Below are 17,759 nucleotides of genomic sequence, written 5' to 3'. Positions count from 1 at the left end.
TGGGGAATCTCACTATTCGACTTGTGTTGCGATTTATTTTGAAATTAATTTGATCCATTTTTTTTTACATTTTCCACATAACTTTTTTTGGTTTGCTGTAAATAAATTTTGTTTGGCCCCAAAGTTTATGATAAATCACTGCAACGAAAAGTTGGCCCAAACTGCAACAGCAAAATTGTGCAGCAGAAAAAATGCCCTCGAGGGCCACGCCCACGGTCCTTTGGGGACAGCCCACAGCCCTAACATCCCAAATAAAAAGTTTATTTCGAACTGCATTCGTTCGTCGCAAGTTTGTAAGCTGCCAAATTGCACAGTGGTTGAAAATTATTGGAAACTAAGATATTTGGCTACGATTAATGTCACAATAATTTATTTTATGGATTTGGTATATTATGAACGTGTTTTAAGGATTATCAGATCCTTTACTTTGTTTTTATACCAGGTAAGTAATAGTGTGGCATTATAACTTACAAAAATAAGTACAAATAAAGTATGAATAATGGCTGTAACATTTATTAAGCATTTAATCTTATTCTTTAAATTTTTCAAGGTTTTGATTAACTGTCAAGCATATACGATTCATAATTGCACATAATAATCACATATTTTTTTATAGTTCTTTGTTAACAAGAATATTTTATGGTTTTCGCTATTGAACATATATTTTAATAAATGTTATACCACTGTTACCGAACCAAAAATTTGGCATGCAACAAACTAGCAACAACTTTAGGGACTCCCACCCACATACAATTTGAAGAAGGGGGAGGGAGCTCCACAGACAATGGCTGGGCACGTAGCAAATGCAAACTGACTCCCCCTCTCCACACCTGTCACCCACTCCAACCCCCCTTTTTCCCACCACACCCCAAGGCCACCCGTCGAACTAACACTCAACTAAGCAGATTTGTGATGGCGCGTCGCATGAATAATTTGCCAAATTAATAAATAATCACGGATTTTCTGGTTTGTTAGCTTTACTTTTTTTTTTTTGTTTGCCGTAAATCCGGTAGTCCCAGGGCCACGCCCCACTCCCCATTTACCGTTGCGGCGGACTGGCGCCCTAATTCAAATGCTAAGCGCCATGAATTTTGCTCCCCAATGAGCACAAATTGGTTTCGTTCGCATCTCATCTTTTGTTTTTTGTGACGGCCATGCGAAATGTTGCGAATGCCGAATATTGACTACATCCAACGTTGTCCGTTGCCATGGAATATTAAGTGGTTCGTTGGGATGGGGGCCATTGATCAGCCACGCATAAAGTTCTGCCACATCTAATGGATTGTCTGATATTTTCCCCGCAGGTCGCCGGGGGAAAAAAACTCTGCACGAAGCTCTTTTCTATGCCGTTGGTAATCGAATTGAATTTACATGCGAGATTTTTTTTTCGGTTTTGGTTTGCTGCGCGCTGCAAACAATTGCAAATTAAATATAAATTTCGGTTTACCCAGGGGCAAGTGGCAGCGTGTGAATGTTCTTTTGGTCAGAATCCATTTCGGTTGAGTTCAGTTCATTTAGCCTGCAGCTTAATACCATTTATTCCATTAAAATAGCTTTACTCTATGATTAAAAAATTTATGAAAGCAATAAATTGACGTTATTATTTTATCATTTCAGTTTTATTTGATTGATTTGTCTGGTTTTTTAAAGACAATAATAATATTTCAATGTAAATTTGTATTATAAAATCGAAAAAATAAATATATAAGCACGTTGCTCGCAATCAACATTAAAGATTATAAATAAGAAAAATATTTTTTTTTAATTATATAAAAATAAATAAAAGTTCCAACTAAAAACTTTCGTAGGGAACATAAAATTTCAAATGGCCTTCACTTACTTTGGATTAATTTGAGACCATTTTGCTGGTATTTCAGCACTCTCAGTCCTTCATTTCGATGGCATCAATTAAAATGGCAATTAAGAAAATTCTACTTCCGTAACAGAAACTTTCCACTCCTGCAGACACGCAATCACACAAAATACCCATACGCACTGTAGGACACTCACAAACACTCTACCATATTAACGGAAATTAATTTCAGTGTTTCATCCGTTTGCACCATTTTCTCTTTTTTTTCCTGTATTTCACTCATGTGCCCGTTTTCCTTTTGCGTTTTTCTTTACTTTTTGTTTCTATAACAATACTCTCGTCGAGCGTAGTTTTCCCTTTGTTTTTGTATAATTCCCGCTCTCCGTTTGCAGCTGATGTTCATTTCCCTGTGAATGCACAGCGTGCGGATGAATGGGAATGGAAAAGCGGGAGTGGAAATGGAAATATGGAAAACTCTGGGCCAAAGTCAAAGTGAAAGGAGATGAGGAACAGCAGGCATTCAATGAGTTTTTTGCTCCTTTTCCTGCATTCAATGCATCATCATATGCCTGAATGACTGAGTGAGTGAATGACGAAATGAATGCATGATTGAGGGGCCTAAGTAAATGCCAGCCAACCAGTCCTGATTGAATGGAAAAGAAATACTTAAAATTGCATATGATAATTGGTAATTGTTTTTAATTTCCCCTTCTGTGAGCTTTCGAAATTGTTTCCACGAAATACCATTTTATTCTTATAATTAACGAGTATATTGCTGTTACGGCCATATACCACATAAGCTGGAACGTTTTCCCTCATTGTTTTTGATTTCTCAAAGAGCCTTGTGTCTTAATAATTCATTCAATTTTGTGGAAACGACCATTATAAGGCGGAAACTTCAACTTCAAAGCAATAATCTGGACAGCTTGTCAATAGGGGAAAAATAAACGAAACCACGGCACGTTAAAAGGTTTAAAAACAAATAATTATTAGTGATTTGTGGTTACTTTATGGAACATTTTTAAGACTTTTGCAAATAAAACCTGTTTTGTAGAATTATCTTAAATTTATAACTATTCAAAGAAAAGTATTTAATTTATTGTTTTTTTTTAAAACTATATTTTAAACGTTTTTATTAGCCTTAGAAATTTGTAAATTGCTTTTTGGTTAGTCCTCGAAAATGTTTAAGAGAACTAGAAAACCGCATGATGAATTTTTGAAAAGCCTGTCAAAGGCTGAACAATACTCAATCATTATGTGTATCCCTACCTAAAGGTTGCCTTATTTACAAGACGAATTCCACCCCATTTTCACCGAATTCGCCCCCGCGTTTTCACATCGAGCAATGTTCATGTCTGAAAATGCAAATTGCAGACAATCAATGACCACAGCAACAAAGGGCTGACCACGTGAGTGGGTGTGGGTTGACCCTCTTGAATGTCCTGGCAACCAACTATTCCAACCACCTACGAAAACCCCCCCACCCAATCAGGTGTTGAGCTAGTGTAATTTATGCTCGGTCTGCTTCAATTGTTTGTTAGATACCGGCAGCAGGCATATCGGCGGCCGTCTGGCAAATTAAAGTCCTTGGGATCCTTGTGAGTGGAAACTGGAATTCCGAGAGACTGGCAAATAATTAATGCTCCACAACTTGTGCAATGGGGGGAGGAAAGGTGGGAGGGGAAAGGCTTAGATACGCTCTTGGCACTTTGCGGTTGCACTTGATTCGGTTGCGTAATGCAACAAAGATGCATCTAACTTAATTAGCAACCAAATGGCAGTATAAGTCCCATTCCGCCACTGACATCCGATTTCTTGACCATGGCTCTGGTGTTTCTTTGGTTTTCGGACCACTTTCCTTTTGTGGCATGTTTTTAAGTCCTGTCTGACAGATTTTCCAACACTCAAAACAGAATGGGAAAAGCAATTAGCAAATAAAGGGAAATCCAAATGCACCAGACAAGACCTGGCCTGACCTTGATTATCCCCCCCATAGATTTTCGTAAGTATCACATCAAGTATTTAAAAAGGTCAGAGATTTTTCATCCTTCTGCCATGAAGTTTTCATTGCAGCAGTTTAAAAATCCCCCAGAAAAGCTTAAAAACTGCAAAACGAAGAGGGAAAACTTTTGCAATAACTCTTTGGGTGAAGGGAAAATTGTTGCTCGCTGGTCTGAAAATCTGCGAGCAACCATAAAATATTGTTGTTACACGGGGCTTTCCCCTTCCCATTCTTGGGTATAAAAACAAAATTAACGCAATGCATCGATGTCCGAGGAAGTCCGCCGGGTTGCGAGGACAGGAAAGGGCGTGAAAACCGCGTAATAATAAAATATGATACGAAAACCTTGTAAAGCGACTTTCAGACAATTTATAACGGGCAGCTGCAGTCCGAGGAAAAACCAAACTGGGGTTTCGGACCCCACTGCTGTTTGCTTTTCGATTAAAGAGGAGGGATTTCCAAAAAAAAAGGGGGAAAACTAGCACAAGATAATAGCCTTCTATTGGATTTGGCAAAGCCAACAGCATAAGCTTCTGCTCAACAAAACATTGTGTTAAAGGAATTGAATTTTTTTGGGAGAAGATTATTACAGAATATATAAAAATTACATATTTGAGTATGATACATTTTCTTACTAAGCATAAGCTTAAGAAAAAACAGTGAATATATATTATTTTTATATTAATTATCTATTAAAATTAACATGGATAAATAGTTACGGTTAGACGAATCAACAAAGTATTCAGTAGTTTTGTGGGAAATAAAATAAATAGATAGGATAATCCCAAAATGCAAGTGATTTTAAATTAAACCATGAACAATAAATTTCGGAATATTTGTTTAAAAAAGTTTCAACAAATTTAGCTGTATAAATAAATATAGAAAAAAGATTGTTTAACTAAACTTCTTCAATAAATAATTAATTTTGATAGCAGTTGTTTCATTTAATTGCAAAATCATTTAAATGCACGCACCTCAGTCATTAATTAAACTGCATCTTAATTGATAAATCCATATAATTTAAAATTCAAATAATTAATTTCGATAAATAAATACGTGCCGTTATCGATCCGTTCGCCATACAACCGCAAAAGATTTGCTCGCCACTCGAATGCATTGCAATCAAATTTATTGCCATAAAAATACAAAAAAATAGTACAGTGGGAACAATTGAAGAGGGAAAAGACAGGCAACGAGCGGATGCAGTGCAGCAACAGGAAGAGCAAAGTGGATTATATTACACAGTAAGGGTAAAAAAAAGGGTTGCTGGAAAATGGCTAAGCATTTTGGGGCAAGCGGAGGCGTTGCAGGAAAAGCGCCTCCTTTGCATCCGCATCTGCGGCTTCCATTTCAATCTTTTTCCGTTTTTTCCCCGTTTTTTTATTGAAATATTACCCCCGAGCCGGCTGCACTTTGAACTTCCTACCCACGCAGAAAACTGCTGAAAAATGTCAAGTGTCAGCGAGGCTGGCCAGTTTTTGTGGGTTGCCGCCAAATGTCAGGATGCGTGGCACGTGCGGCCGCTGCAGTTGCAGCAACATGGCAAGTTGCTGCTCTAGCAGCAACATCACCAACAGCAGCAGTGGCTTGTCACTTGCAGTTAAGTTCCATAATTTGCCAGACCAAGCCAACAACTTGGGGCAGCTGTTGTGGCAGATGCTGCCATTTTGGGGGCCACAGCTTTAAGGACCGAAAGGACACTGCGTTTTAGGTATTGCAACGAGCCTAAAATGAATTCATTTGAATTGTTGATTTTATGAAATGTTATTATGAGGGAGCAAGTACTAACCCTTTATTACCTATATATTAACCGTTTGACAAATAGTAAAAATATTTTAAACTTCTTAAAATGATGTCATTATTTTCACCACAATAAGAAAGTGTTTTGTCCCAGAACAATAACAACTGCAAATAATATTAACACACTCCCAATACTCTTTTAAATTGTCAGCAGATAAACAAAATAAACAAATTAACTTAATTTAACGATTCTGAAGGTAAATAAAAAGTCCTATTTATTCAGTTAAAGGAAGCGGATATCTTAAAGTCGAAACACATAATAAATCCTGTTTTATGTGTTTTTTGTCGTACTTTTTCGTCGTTTCCTTTTAGTTTGTTTTGTTTTTTGGGGGGTCAAAGCCACATGTTTTTGGTCACTTGGTTAAGGCCTGTCCAGGCGGAGACGAACAGTTGTTGTGGCGTTCTCGCGCTGTTCTGCCTTCGTCCCGTTTGTTTTTCGACTGGCCAGCGGGGCGTATGCGTGATCTGGGCGGTGTCCTTTGTCCTGTTCTCGCCGTTGCCTGTTTATTTGCATTGTTCGCCGGGCGTCGCCGTTGTCCTCGCTGTTGGATGTTGGCGTGTGGCACTTGTGCACTTTGTCACTTTTGTTTTAACGCTTACGCTTTATTGAGTTAATCGCTTTATGTCCGGCATTTCCCTCCGCTGTTTGCCTTTCTGCACTTTTGCCAGCTCAGCACTTTTAATTAATCCAGCAGCCCGAGATAGTTGCTCTCGCTTTACCCGCTTTTCCTGCTTTTCCAGATATTCCCCTACCTGCATTGCTTTTCCAGCTGCTTCGCTTTGGTTTAATCGCTGTTGTTTTTTTTATTTTTTTGGCAAATAAAGTTTAATGTGTTTTTATTGATTACATCAGTGCGTGGACGCCCCCATCTCCCCTTTCTGTGGTCATTATATAAATATACGCGTATCACCCTATAAACCTCTTTTCCCTTTGGCCAGCTGGAATTTTGATTGAGCATGTTTGTTGATTTATGTGTGCCAGTTGTGGAATTTATGTGCGGTCATTGTGAAATCCAGCAGAAAAAACAATAAAAGCAGCGAAAGGAACGAAATTAAATAAAACTGAAACGCGCACAAATAGTATGATAAACATTTCATTTAATGTGTTCAAAAAAAAATGTTAATTTTACATTAAATATGTGAAAAAATGCGTTCATAAATAATTCCCTCAGTTTTTGCGCTTATAAGTATGCAACAGATTTTGTATTACAGATTAAAGCACTTGAATGCTCACTTTCAGTTAATTGAAAAGTATTGGGTTAAAATGAACAGAAATTCGGATGGGCACGTATTTCAGATTACAGATTTAAAGAGGCAGGAAACTGTTTATAATTTTTAAATGCCCAATTAGTGTTTTTCGAGTTTATTCTTTATAGCTCATTTAGATTATACAAAATCGCGAAAAAATTTGAACATCTTTATTTTGTTCAACAAATTTCTAAATAATTGTTTATTTTTCTTGCTGGTGAATAACTATAATTTGACCAAACATTGTATCAAGTCTCTAACCATTTTAACTTAACTCTATTTATATTGAAATGCAAACTCTAAGCTACTACTTTCAATTCCATACTTCCATTTCCCTTTATATCTCTTTTTGCGGTTAAAACAAATTCGTTTTTCTATTGAAAATTTCATAGCTCTCGTTTGCCAGCTTTGCATGCCAAACGAGAGTTGATGATTTATTATGTTGCATTTAGTTGCGACACATTTGCATAACACTCATACGACCTGTGAGCATCGCCGGCGATAGGAAAAGACAGGCATGGTTAGTGAGGGATGTCTGTAGAATATGTAAATAATATTTCAACAATAATTGCTTTTGAAGCCAAAGTGCCCTGAGATGCGTCCAACTGTCTTACTGTTCAGTCCAAGCTTGCACTCCCTGCGATTGTAATGATGTCTTCACTGGATTTCCCCTCTTATTTCCATCCTTTAGTTATGACACAATGCACAAGAAATGGACAGGACGAAGGACATCTGGCCGTGCTGGCTGAGTTGATGATTATAATCTTCTGTATTCTCAGGCCAAACGAATTTCCACTCAATAACTACCGACTTGAATAAGGCCCGAAGACAATCGGAATTGGATTCTGCATTATTACGGAGAAAATCTAGGCTTAGGCTAAGTTAAATTGTATTTCCATCTACAAAGTAAAGTAAAAGACATCTTAAAGAAACAGTAGATGAAAATTGGGAAAAATATATTATATATAATATGACAAAGGTATATAATCTACCTAAGCTTACGGATGTTTCATATAATAGTGCGAAGTACTACTTAGAACATATTTACCACAAATTGTTTATATATATTTTATATATAAACATTAAAGCTTACTATTGTTTAATATTAATAATACTTTAAGAAAAAAGTTGTTAAGCTGCTAACAAAAATTAGAATAATGTCAAACTTTGCTAACCTTAAACTTCTAATGCCGTTGTAAAGATACAGCGGACCTCAAACAAAACTAATTATAATTAAAGCAAATTTCAGTTTTGTTTGCTTGAATTTTTTCCCGGCTTTTTTATCCAACATCAAGCGAGTAGAACAATTTGGGCAAAACAGAAAGCGACGCCGTCGGGCTAACGACACTCGAATCAAAAGCGATAATCTATGGCCCCCCGGCAAGAAAACCTTTCATAAAATACAGAAACAGTCAGTGGGGGAGTGGAAAAAAAACCAGAGGAAAGCGAAATAAGTAGCCGCACTTTATATTTATGAGCAACATTCGCATGCAGCTTTAATGGCCATCGAACTGGAACTGGAACTGGACAACAGGAGACGACGGCGACGACGATGAACGACGATGACGATGACGCCCACAAAAAATACATTTCCTTTTTGGATTATTTAACTGCCATTGACGACGTTGAATGAATGAATGGCTGGCTGACAGGAGGAAGGAGCCGAAAAGAGCGAAGCCAAGCAAATAGAAATAAAAGTGGGAGGGTATGAGAGTGGCCCGCAGGCCACGAAAACGGAGAAAAATGCAAGAATTTTCCGACTTCCCTACCCGCTCAGTTGAGGAAAAACTACCTGAGGGGGTGGCGCGTTCGTTCTGTGACTGGTTATTTATTTGCTCGTTTATTTTCAGCACTTTTTCGGCGCATTTATTAGAAGTTGTTCAGCCTTCGGGCCACAAAAGGGGTGGCAGAAAAATAAAAGGAATACGAAAAACTTCTTGAAAGGCAGCGAATTTTCCCCTTAGCAGCTTTGCCTTCGAATTGAAAATCATTTGTAAATCAAATTGAAAACTCTGCCAAAGAGATAGCTATGCACATAACAAGCTGTGACGGGGTGGTTGGTAAATTTGTCAGAACCAGCGAACATCATTCGTCATGATGGAGCCCCCAGATTCAATCGTTCTGCGTGGGCAGGGTCCAGGATTATATTTGCACAGCAGTGAACTTTTTAGCCCCAGGGTGGAAAAAAGGCTGGAAAATGAGTCGGAGCCAGATAATGCTGATTAAGTCGATGGCACACAGAGGCGGCAGTTTCGGCTTGTCAACTCTTATCCACGAAATTCTTAATTGTTCGTTATTAATGATGCTGCTGATACTGCGGCTGTTATCTGACTTTCAAATTGAAAATGACTGAGGAGGAGCGGTACGGACTTTGATGAATGTCCGAGTGTGAAAAACCACAAACGGGCTAATTGATTGCCCAAAGACTTGACTGGGATTTCAGTTTCAATCTTTCTCCAACATAGGACACAAATCAAAACGAGGGCCAGACAAATTAATGCCAGCAGAGAAGCTAAAAATTCTAGAAGGAGAGAAAGGAGGGAGGTGTTTTAGCTAGGCAAACGAGAATCAATAATAAAGACTATTTAGCTATTGCAAATGAGAATCGCCGAGAAGTACCCCTACCTATACTTTATGAGAATCGCAGAGAGCGGTCTTTCAGCTGAGATAAATAAAAATCACAGAGTAAGACCCCTTAACTCTCAGAGAGAAGCCTAGCCAAAACAAATTTAAATGGAAAGTGAGTGTCATAAATAAATTGCTGCTTCAGCAGTTTTCAATAAATATAAATGGCAGTCCTCTTTACCACCGACTATGTTTTCTCAAACTGAGGAACACCACTTGACAATCAATAAGTTGAAAGAAAATGGAGGCGCATCAGGAGCAGGAGCAGCGAGTTAATAGAGGTAGTTCTTGGAAGTGTAAAAACACTCGAGTTCCATTTGCCTCCTGACGGACGCACATAAATTTTCGATTATGCGCACCATTAGACACGAATTGAAGAATTCATCAAAAGAGATTTTTCGGCTTGCTTTATGCGAGGGAAATTTTGCTGTTTTTGCAGACTTCCAATTTGATAATGGGTTTAGCAAAAGAATATGCCGGTTGATGTTGGTGTGGGGATTTGAATAAAGCTAACAAGTAAATATTTATGTAGAACCGATATAGCGGCATTTGTTTTGTCGTTAGTAAGCTTACAACTTTATTTGTACAATTAAAAAACCTTAATACTGGTAACATTATAACCCTTTTCTTATTTCAAGATATATGTGATATTTATATATCACAAAATAGTTTCTTGACTGTATTTGTTTTAGTTGTTACAACATATGTTTAGACCCATTTTTAAGCGATTTCAAAACCGCCCTTTCCTTGGTAGAACACAAACAACGTAAAACTATTATTGCCAATTGAAGTAATTATATTTGCGATGTAAAATAGATTTTAGTATACCCTTGCAAACAGTATTATAGTTTTAGTCAGCATTTTGTAGAACAGTGAAGAAGCTATCTTCGACCCTATAAAGTATGTACAATTTTTAACAGCATCACTATTATATTGTCTGTCTGTTAGTCAGTCTCTTTGCAAGCTCAGTTTAAAAGCCAGAGTCTTGTAACTTTTGCAATAATCTTTTTATATGTTTACCCATCAATTTGTGAAATTTGTTTTTTTTTAAGAAATATTTGTATTTATCAATGTTTTTATTTTGAGTTTTATTTAAATTGGATAACTACATCATGTCATGGTTGTCATTTATCTGCCATACTGTCTGTATGGGTCCTCGGAGTTTATTTGCACAGTGTAAGGGCTATCAACATATTCTTTAAGGTGATCAACAATGCTCGGTTTTATTGAAAAGGGTATTTAAACTTCGGCTCTCCCAAATTAGCTTCCGTTCTCGTTTTGCTCTGAAGTGCAATACATTACTCACCGTGGTTGTGGCCGGTGTGGTGGCCGTGTGCGGCGTGTAGGCGGCGTACGCCGGCTGGGGCAGCGGCGCCGTATAGCGGTAGGCTGCCTGCTGGGCAACGGCAGCGGCGGCGGCGGCAGCGGCCGGGGCATAGCCCTGCGGGGTCCAGCTGGCGGCGCCGCGGTACGGAGCACCGGCGGCCAGAGCGGCGCCTGCGGCAGCGGCTGCGGGACTTGTCATGGCCGGGGGCCGCTGGGGGAGGGCGCCCTTGAGTGCGACGGCTGAGGCGGTGAGCGGGGCGCCGGGGAAGGCGCTGCGCGGTGTTGGCGGTGCGGCGGCGGCGCTAGACGAGCTCCCCTAAAAAAAATATGAATAAGAAAGAGGTTAGCTGGGTAATGAGTACTGAGTAAAATTTAGTAAAAATTATTTAGACATCGATTAAATCGATATAATACCTAAAATTGTAGGAATTTTTAGTTAGGGTAAAAAAATATAACATACACTTTATAGAAAACGTTCTAGTAAACAAATTTATGCCGCAAAAAATGTATTGAAAAATAAAAAGAATTTTGACAAACACCGTCGATTAAAAGTAAAAAAAAAACATTGATAGGTTGAAAAAAAGGTTTCAAAAATTTTAAAGATCACTAAATTTTTAACAAATAGTGAGAAGTAAATCGGACCAATTTTATTTTGCAAAATATCGTATCTTGGGACTACTTTGCCAACCCTATGATAACATTCAGGTGGGAAATATGGAACGGACATTACCAGGTTTCTCCACAGTGCGGTTTTAGTTTCGGCATAAATAATCTGGTTTTGTGCGGGGTTTTTGTTCTGGCGTAAATAAAAACCGCAGAGCGGCAGCTGCGGCTCGGCTGTAAAGCTTTTGTTTACCGCTAGAAAAACCGCCATGACATCCGTTCTAATGCACACATTGCAGGCAGTGCATATGAATCATAGCAGGGAGATTTTGTTTTATTGAGTGCCAGTTGCGCATTCATTCCAAAACGATAGTGTAAAATTAAAATGGAAATATTCTACAGTGAATTGTACCTCGTAATACGAATACGAATAATTCCAGCCATTTTAATTAATCCATTTACTGACTAGTTCATAAAATCTGTATTCAATAATGGGAAATTTGTTTGGCGTAGGAAAGTAAAGCTTGCAATTGAAACGATTGATAGTTATATCCCACTCGGCTATGCAAATAAAAATGCAAATAAGTAAAAAACAATTTCAAAGTACACAAATAACTAATTTTTCCAGAGTGTACATATTCTACGAATATGTTATTATACTTTTAACAGATTTATAATCGAAATCAATTATTCTGCTTCCTGTACAGTTACCCAAAATCTTGTAAACACCATTGCATCTCTTTTAAAGAGCGTACAGGGTATCTATATAGAAACATGCCTGCTATAAATAATTCCCCCTCTTAACTCCCTATTCAGTGGAAGGGAGCACATAGGGGGCAGAGGGCGGTGGGCTGTGGGCGGTAGGCGTGGACAGATGCAACAGTCGCCGGGTGTCCTTGCTGCCGGGTCGCTTCCTGTGTGAGTGTGTGCTCCAGTTTTGCATTGCAAATGCATTTGTTGCTTTGGGCCATTTTTTTGCGCACTCCCTCACCAGTTCTTTGGGGTCACTTGGCATAAACACAAATAAACCCGCCACGGTTGGCTCACATATAGAAATTTATATTCCACAAAAATATAAATGGTGAAAAAATGTGATGTTTTTGGGAATTCTCGGTGTCGTTTCGACGAATCTTTCATGGCATAAACAAAACTGAAAGAAAAACCAAATAAAATAAGGTGAAAACAAACGCAACGTAACAGGAAGCAAACGAAGTCCGCCATTTTTATTTTCGGCCTGATTGAGGTAGGAAGGAACTCGTGTGTATGTCCTGGTTTCTAAAAGGATTCAGTGGGTGCCTTGCGTGCTGTCGCTGATTTTCCAATTGCAAAATATGGCAAATATTTGATTTTCAGTTTGTTTTTCACCCTATTTTTTTCACATTTCTCGCTCTCGCGCACTCGTTTATTTCTTTTTTTCGTTGAGGTGGGCTTCACGTTTTCAGTTAATTTTCGTGGGCACGCAATTCGAATGCGGTTTTGCGGGAAGTGAAGGCTGAACTGTGGGTGCCTGTAATTTGGCAGTTAAATGGCAGAGAACGAGTAATAATGGTTTGCCATTCGAATTGGAGTGGAGGACGTGTGTGTTTGCCAGGTGGAAAATGGGGGTAAAAACGTAAATCGAGGAAGGCGTGACAGCATTTTGACATAAACTTCAGTCCAAGGAATTGGATTTTTCAAGCCAAGGTACGTGATAGCTTAAGGCAAATGGAACCATTAATAATGTATTTTGGCTTAGCCCTTTTATAAAACCCAGTCATTAAAGCATTTAAGGAAAGTAAACATTTTTTGTTCTTTCAACTAACACATTGAAAATAAAATGATTTTACCATCTTAAAGTGCATAAAAAGTAAAATGTTTTAGCTAATTTATATCTTAACAAGAAAGGAAAGCTAACTTCGGGCGGAGCCGAAGTTGATATACCCTTGCAGAATACTCTATAATTATATTCTCCAAAATTATTCCTACGATGCATTCTTAATACTCATAAAAAATCCAAACTTCCAATCTTTAAAAACACCAAAGTTATGGCATTTCCAATCGTTCAGTTATATGGCAGCTATAGGATATAGTCGGCCGATCCTTATGAAATTTGGTAGGTCGGATTGATTGGCCAAATATAAAACCCATCCTAACTTTACAAAAACGAAAGTTATGGCATTTCCGATCAATCAGTTATATGGCAGCTATAGGATATAGTCGGCCGATCCCGGCCGTTCCGACTTATATACTGCGTGCAAAGGAAAGAAGGGTGTGTGCAAAGTTTCAATTCGATAGCTTTAAAACTGAGAGACTAGTTTGCGTAGAAACAGACAGACGGACAGACGGACATGGCTATATCAACTCAGGAGGTGATCCTGATCAAGAATATATATACTTTATAGGGTCGGAGATGTCTCCTTCACTGCGTTGCACACTTTTGACCAAAATTATAATACCCTCTGCAAGGGTATAATTATTTAAATGTAAATATTAATTTAATATATTTCTATGCTTTAACTGTGAATAAAAAGCTTATATAAATTGTTATATTTTAATTAAATATATGTTCAAGACATTTATACGAGCCAGATAGCTGAACAATTTATATAGCTTTATTTTCTATCATTCTTTTTTGCATTCATTTCAACAACATAAGCTGAAAAGTAGGCTTAAAAAATGTTGTACAAATTGCCAACACATTGGCACCATAGATTTTCCTTAAAAGTTGCTTCAAAATCCATTTCACCATCTCATTCCCCATTTATTGCGATTCTTTCCTAGCACATGACAGGCGAAACACCACCATTCCCCAACACCCATCAATTGCCTTCGGTGGGTCATAAAATGGAATGGCCAAACATTTTAAGCGCACAAATGCTATAAATTTAAGCCGCTAAATTAGACACGTTTGGCACATTGAGCCAAGCTACACACACACACACCTCATGAAAACACCCCAACCCAACGGCCACCGAAAATAATCATAAAGGTAATTATTTTATCGTTCGTTCAAATTCGCTTAATTTTAACGTTGACTGCAACGACGTCTGGCGGCTGGAAAAATTTCTCTACACAGGTATATATAGAGGTATATAGAAAGCTAATGGAAAATAGGAAGCCTCGGTGGCTGGCCTACATCCTCCAGCCTTAATGGGCAGCTGTGGCTGTTTTTGGCGAGAAAAAGGAAAAAGGAACGTGAATAGGAACGAGGACGTGATTAATTACCAAATTGGGAGCCATTATCGCGTGCACTTCGAGGGTGTTTGTAAAGTTTTTCCAACTCACGCACACACACAAATACACAGGAAGAAATAAAATAACTTAACAATTGACATTATATAAATTATAAGTTTCTTAAGATCTTCTATTTATTGTTTGGTAAAAGTATTTTCTGTAAGTTTTTTGTTTCGAAATATTATTAATAAATATTTTAAGTTATCAACTACAAAAATAAGGTTATTGTATCATTCACTGTTGGTTTCGAATTTTATAAATTTCCAATATATATTTATTTTTATTTTAAGGAACCGAAAGGCTGATAAATAAAAGTTAAACTTTTTTTTTATAAATTCTTTTCATTGTTTGGCAGATTTTGTGTCAATAAATATTCCAGGATAAAATATTTTAATTGATCACTTACAAAAATATAGTTTTCGATAACGTTTAGTAGAAAAAAGGAAATTTTCTCGTATTTATTTTCAGTGCACAACTGGCTTTCCTTGCTAGTAATTTGGTCGTATTTCAAACATTTCTGTTGACGCTTTTGTTCTATATTCTATTACCCCGAATACTGCTCGCCTATGTTATTGGTGTTCGCTTAATTTTTATGCAAAAAACGTTTCGTTTTGGTTCTTTCAGCCGTTATCCTGCGATAGTCCTTCCTGGGGCAAAATCAAGCGCAAAATATTAATGATAATAATTTATTACCAACTGACAGGTGGAGAGACAGGAGGCACGCAGATGGTCGGGGGCTTTTGGGGTTTTCGGAGTTGCTATGGGGCGGGTATCCTCTGATAAACGCTTTGTGATTAGCGGTCGTTGTTGCTGGTGTAGCTTCGTGGCTACGACGAGGAGCCTTTGTCATTTTTATTGTCATTTTTTGAAAATTTATGCGCAAATTCGATTTTGCTGCGGGCGGATAGAAATACGTGAGTGGGTATAATGTGGGCGAAAAAAGGGGAGTGAGTTGAGTTCCGGTCTCCTGATGCTTTAAGAAGGATAGGAAATTTAAATAGGATTAAAGGCAAAGTATTTATTCAATTAAATTTATTGAGAAATTCAAAGAAATAGAGCAGGAAGAGAATAGAGATTAATTTTTTAAATTAAGATATTTGCATTGTATAGATGTTGATATCTACAATAATATTAATTTTGATTAATTTTGGTATTAAACATTTTTCAATTTAATACATTTTTGGATGTTCTTTATTACAAATGTGGAAAATTTTTAAGCTCGTATTCCTTTGCTTAAACCTTTTAAAATCTAAATCTACCCTTAAATACCCATTGAAAAATTTTCAAATTACTTAATGCAAAAACTAGTTGAATAGCAGATGAAAAACTTAAAAAAAAATAAAACTGGGACTCTCGGCTCACGACTCACTTGCCATGCAAAGGCACCAAAAACGACGAAAGTGGAAAGCATGAAACAAAAAATATTTGCATTTTCCTCAAGAAATGTTTGCACACACTCATAGACAGACGCACACACATACACACCCAAACATAGCTGTCTCTTTGTATAATTCATATTTTCCAACCACTTATTGTTTAAACTAAATAAAGCAAAAACTTTTTCCATAATTAAAACCGACGGCAGTGGCGGCAGAGGCAACAACAATGTCTCGGGGGAGGCTTGCCAAGGGAAAGGGGGCGTGGCATTTTAAGGGGGGGGGTTGAGGGGTGGCTCGTGGGTAGGCGCAAGAGCGGAAAACAAAAGGATTCTTCTTCATTTTGTTGCTGCCTTTCAGGCGCAAAATTTTCGCTTATTTTTTCCGGACTTTTGCCTATTTTAATTCTATGCGGTAAATTAAATTTTCGTATTGTCCCCATGTCCACCCCCTCACTCTCACCCTCTTATTTTTCCTCATAAAAATTCACGAGTGAAAGCGCTTAAGGGATGAGGAGTGGGCGTGGCATAGTGGGCGGTGCATATAGACAATGATAGCGACTCGGGGGCTAAAAATAGGCAGGCAGAAGAAAAGCTTCAGCTAAAAATGAAAATAAGGCGCAGCGCAACTGCTTTTATGTGTATGGGTGTGTGTAGTGCATATGATATGCAACTTTTCCTGCCTATTTTGCATATTTTTCTATGACTTTCCCATGGAAAAGGGAAAGCTTCTCAGATTCTTTTTCAAAATTATTTTATTTATACTGTTTCTGCCTTGCGGAAGGGTTGGGTATGAATATGCATGGCTTACAAATGAAATACAAAAATTGTTTGTGGAGTGGACTCACTCACTATTTGTTGCTTCGAAGTTTTATGGAAACATTTCGCAAATTGAAAGCCGATTTTATATAAATTTTGGTCTAGAAATTTTACGCAAAATCCGCTTTTTCGGTTAAAGAAAGAATGTGTATTTGGTTTTAATTATAATCGCAATGAATGAATCTTATTTGTATTTCAAACTAATTAAAAAATGTAAGCCCTATACAGGGAAGTCTTATGAAAATATGTATATAAAATCAACATTTTACTATTTAATTTTAATTTTCAAATAATACTTATATATTAAATTGTTATATTTTTGATTTGGTATTTATATTATTTCAATTAAAGCCGAAAATAATTGGTTGAGTAAGATACAAATCTAAAAGCTAAGAACTAAAACCCTCAATCAATGACATAATTCATTTTCCAAATGGGGCCATAAAATAAGCTTTTCCCCAACTAAAGCGACTATAAAACAAGCAAATCAAAATGTCTACAATTGCCATTATGCAAAATGATAAAAAGGGACTTGGAAAAACTCTCCCAACGGATCAGGATTACCATTCGGATGGATGGATGGATGACCAGGGGGAGGCAATCCATCTTGGGGCGTTTATTTTATGAGCACGTGGCAAGTGAGGCATAAAAGTGGATGAGGCCAGGTACTGAGAAGCACCACGCACCCCGCCAATTCACCCGACGAAGCGTACAAGTTTTATGTTAACATCATAAACGATAATATATTACATCGCTCGACAACATTAAGCAGAGATCCTGAAAAGGAAAGCGGCAAAATCTCATGCGGTGAGGGAAACCGACAGGATATTTCCTTGCCCCCGCCTGTGCAATAATCAATTTAAAATTTTCCACGCCTTTCACGTTGCCAACAAATTTTCATTAAATGTAACAGCCAAGAGCCCAAAAAAGTCCAA

General features: G+C 37.6%; 1 protein-coding gene across 17 annotated transcripts in view; it reads right to left on the bottom strand.

The window, feature by feature from the left end:
• Positions 1-17,759, bottom strand: part of LOC108051876 (protein alan shepard) — a 137,714-nt gene that overhangs the window by 59,969 nt on the left and 59,986 nt on the right. For 14 of the 17 annotated variants that reach the window (XR_006417477.1, XM_044457770.1, XM_044457774.1 and 11 more), the window contains exon 1: positions 10,795-11,028. Coding sequence is in view for 16 of the 17 variants with exons in the window: in XM_044457770.1 (XP_044313705.1) it covers positions 10,795-11,013 (219 nt within the window). In the remaining variant the exon portion in view is untranslated. Of the gene's footprint in view, positions 1-10,794; positions 11,131-17,759 lie in introns of those variants that run through there. The other 3 variants (XM_044457783.1, XM_044457785.1, XM_044457782.1) reach the window with 1 other exon arrangement.

This window comes from Drosophila rhopaloa, unplaced genomic scaffold, assembly GCF_018152115.1.
Source record: "Drosophila rhopaloa isolate 14029-0021.01 unplaced genomic scaffold, ASM1815211v1 contig_163, whole genome shotgun sequence".
Taxonomy (NCBI): Eukaryota; Metazoa; Arthropoda; class Insecta; order Diptera; family Drosophilidae; genus Drosophila; species Drosophila rhopaloa.
The sequence above is the reverse complement of the archived record's forward strand: the minus strand, read 5'-3'. Positions and strand labels throughout refer to the sequence as shown.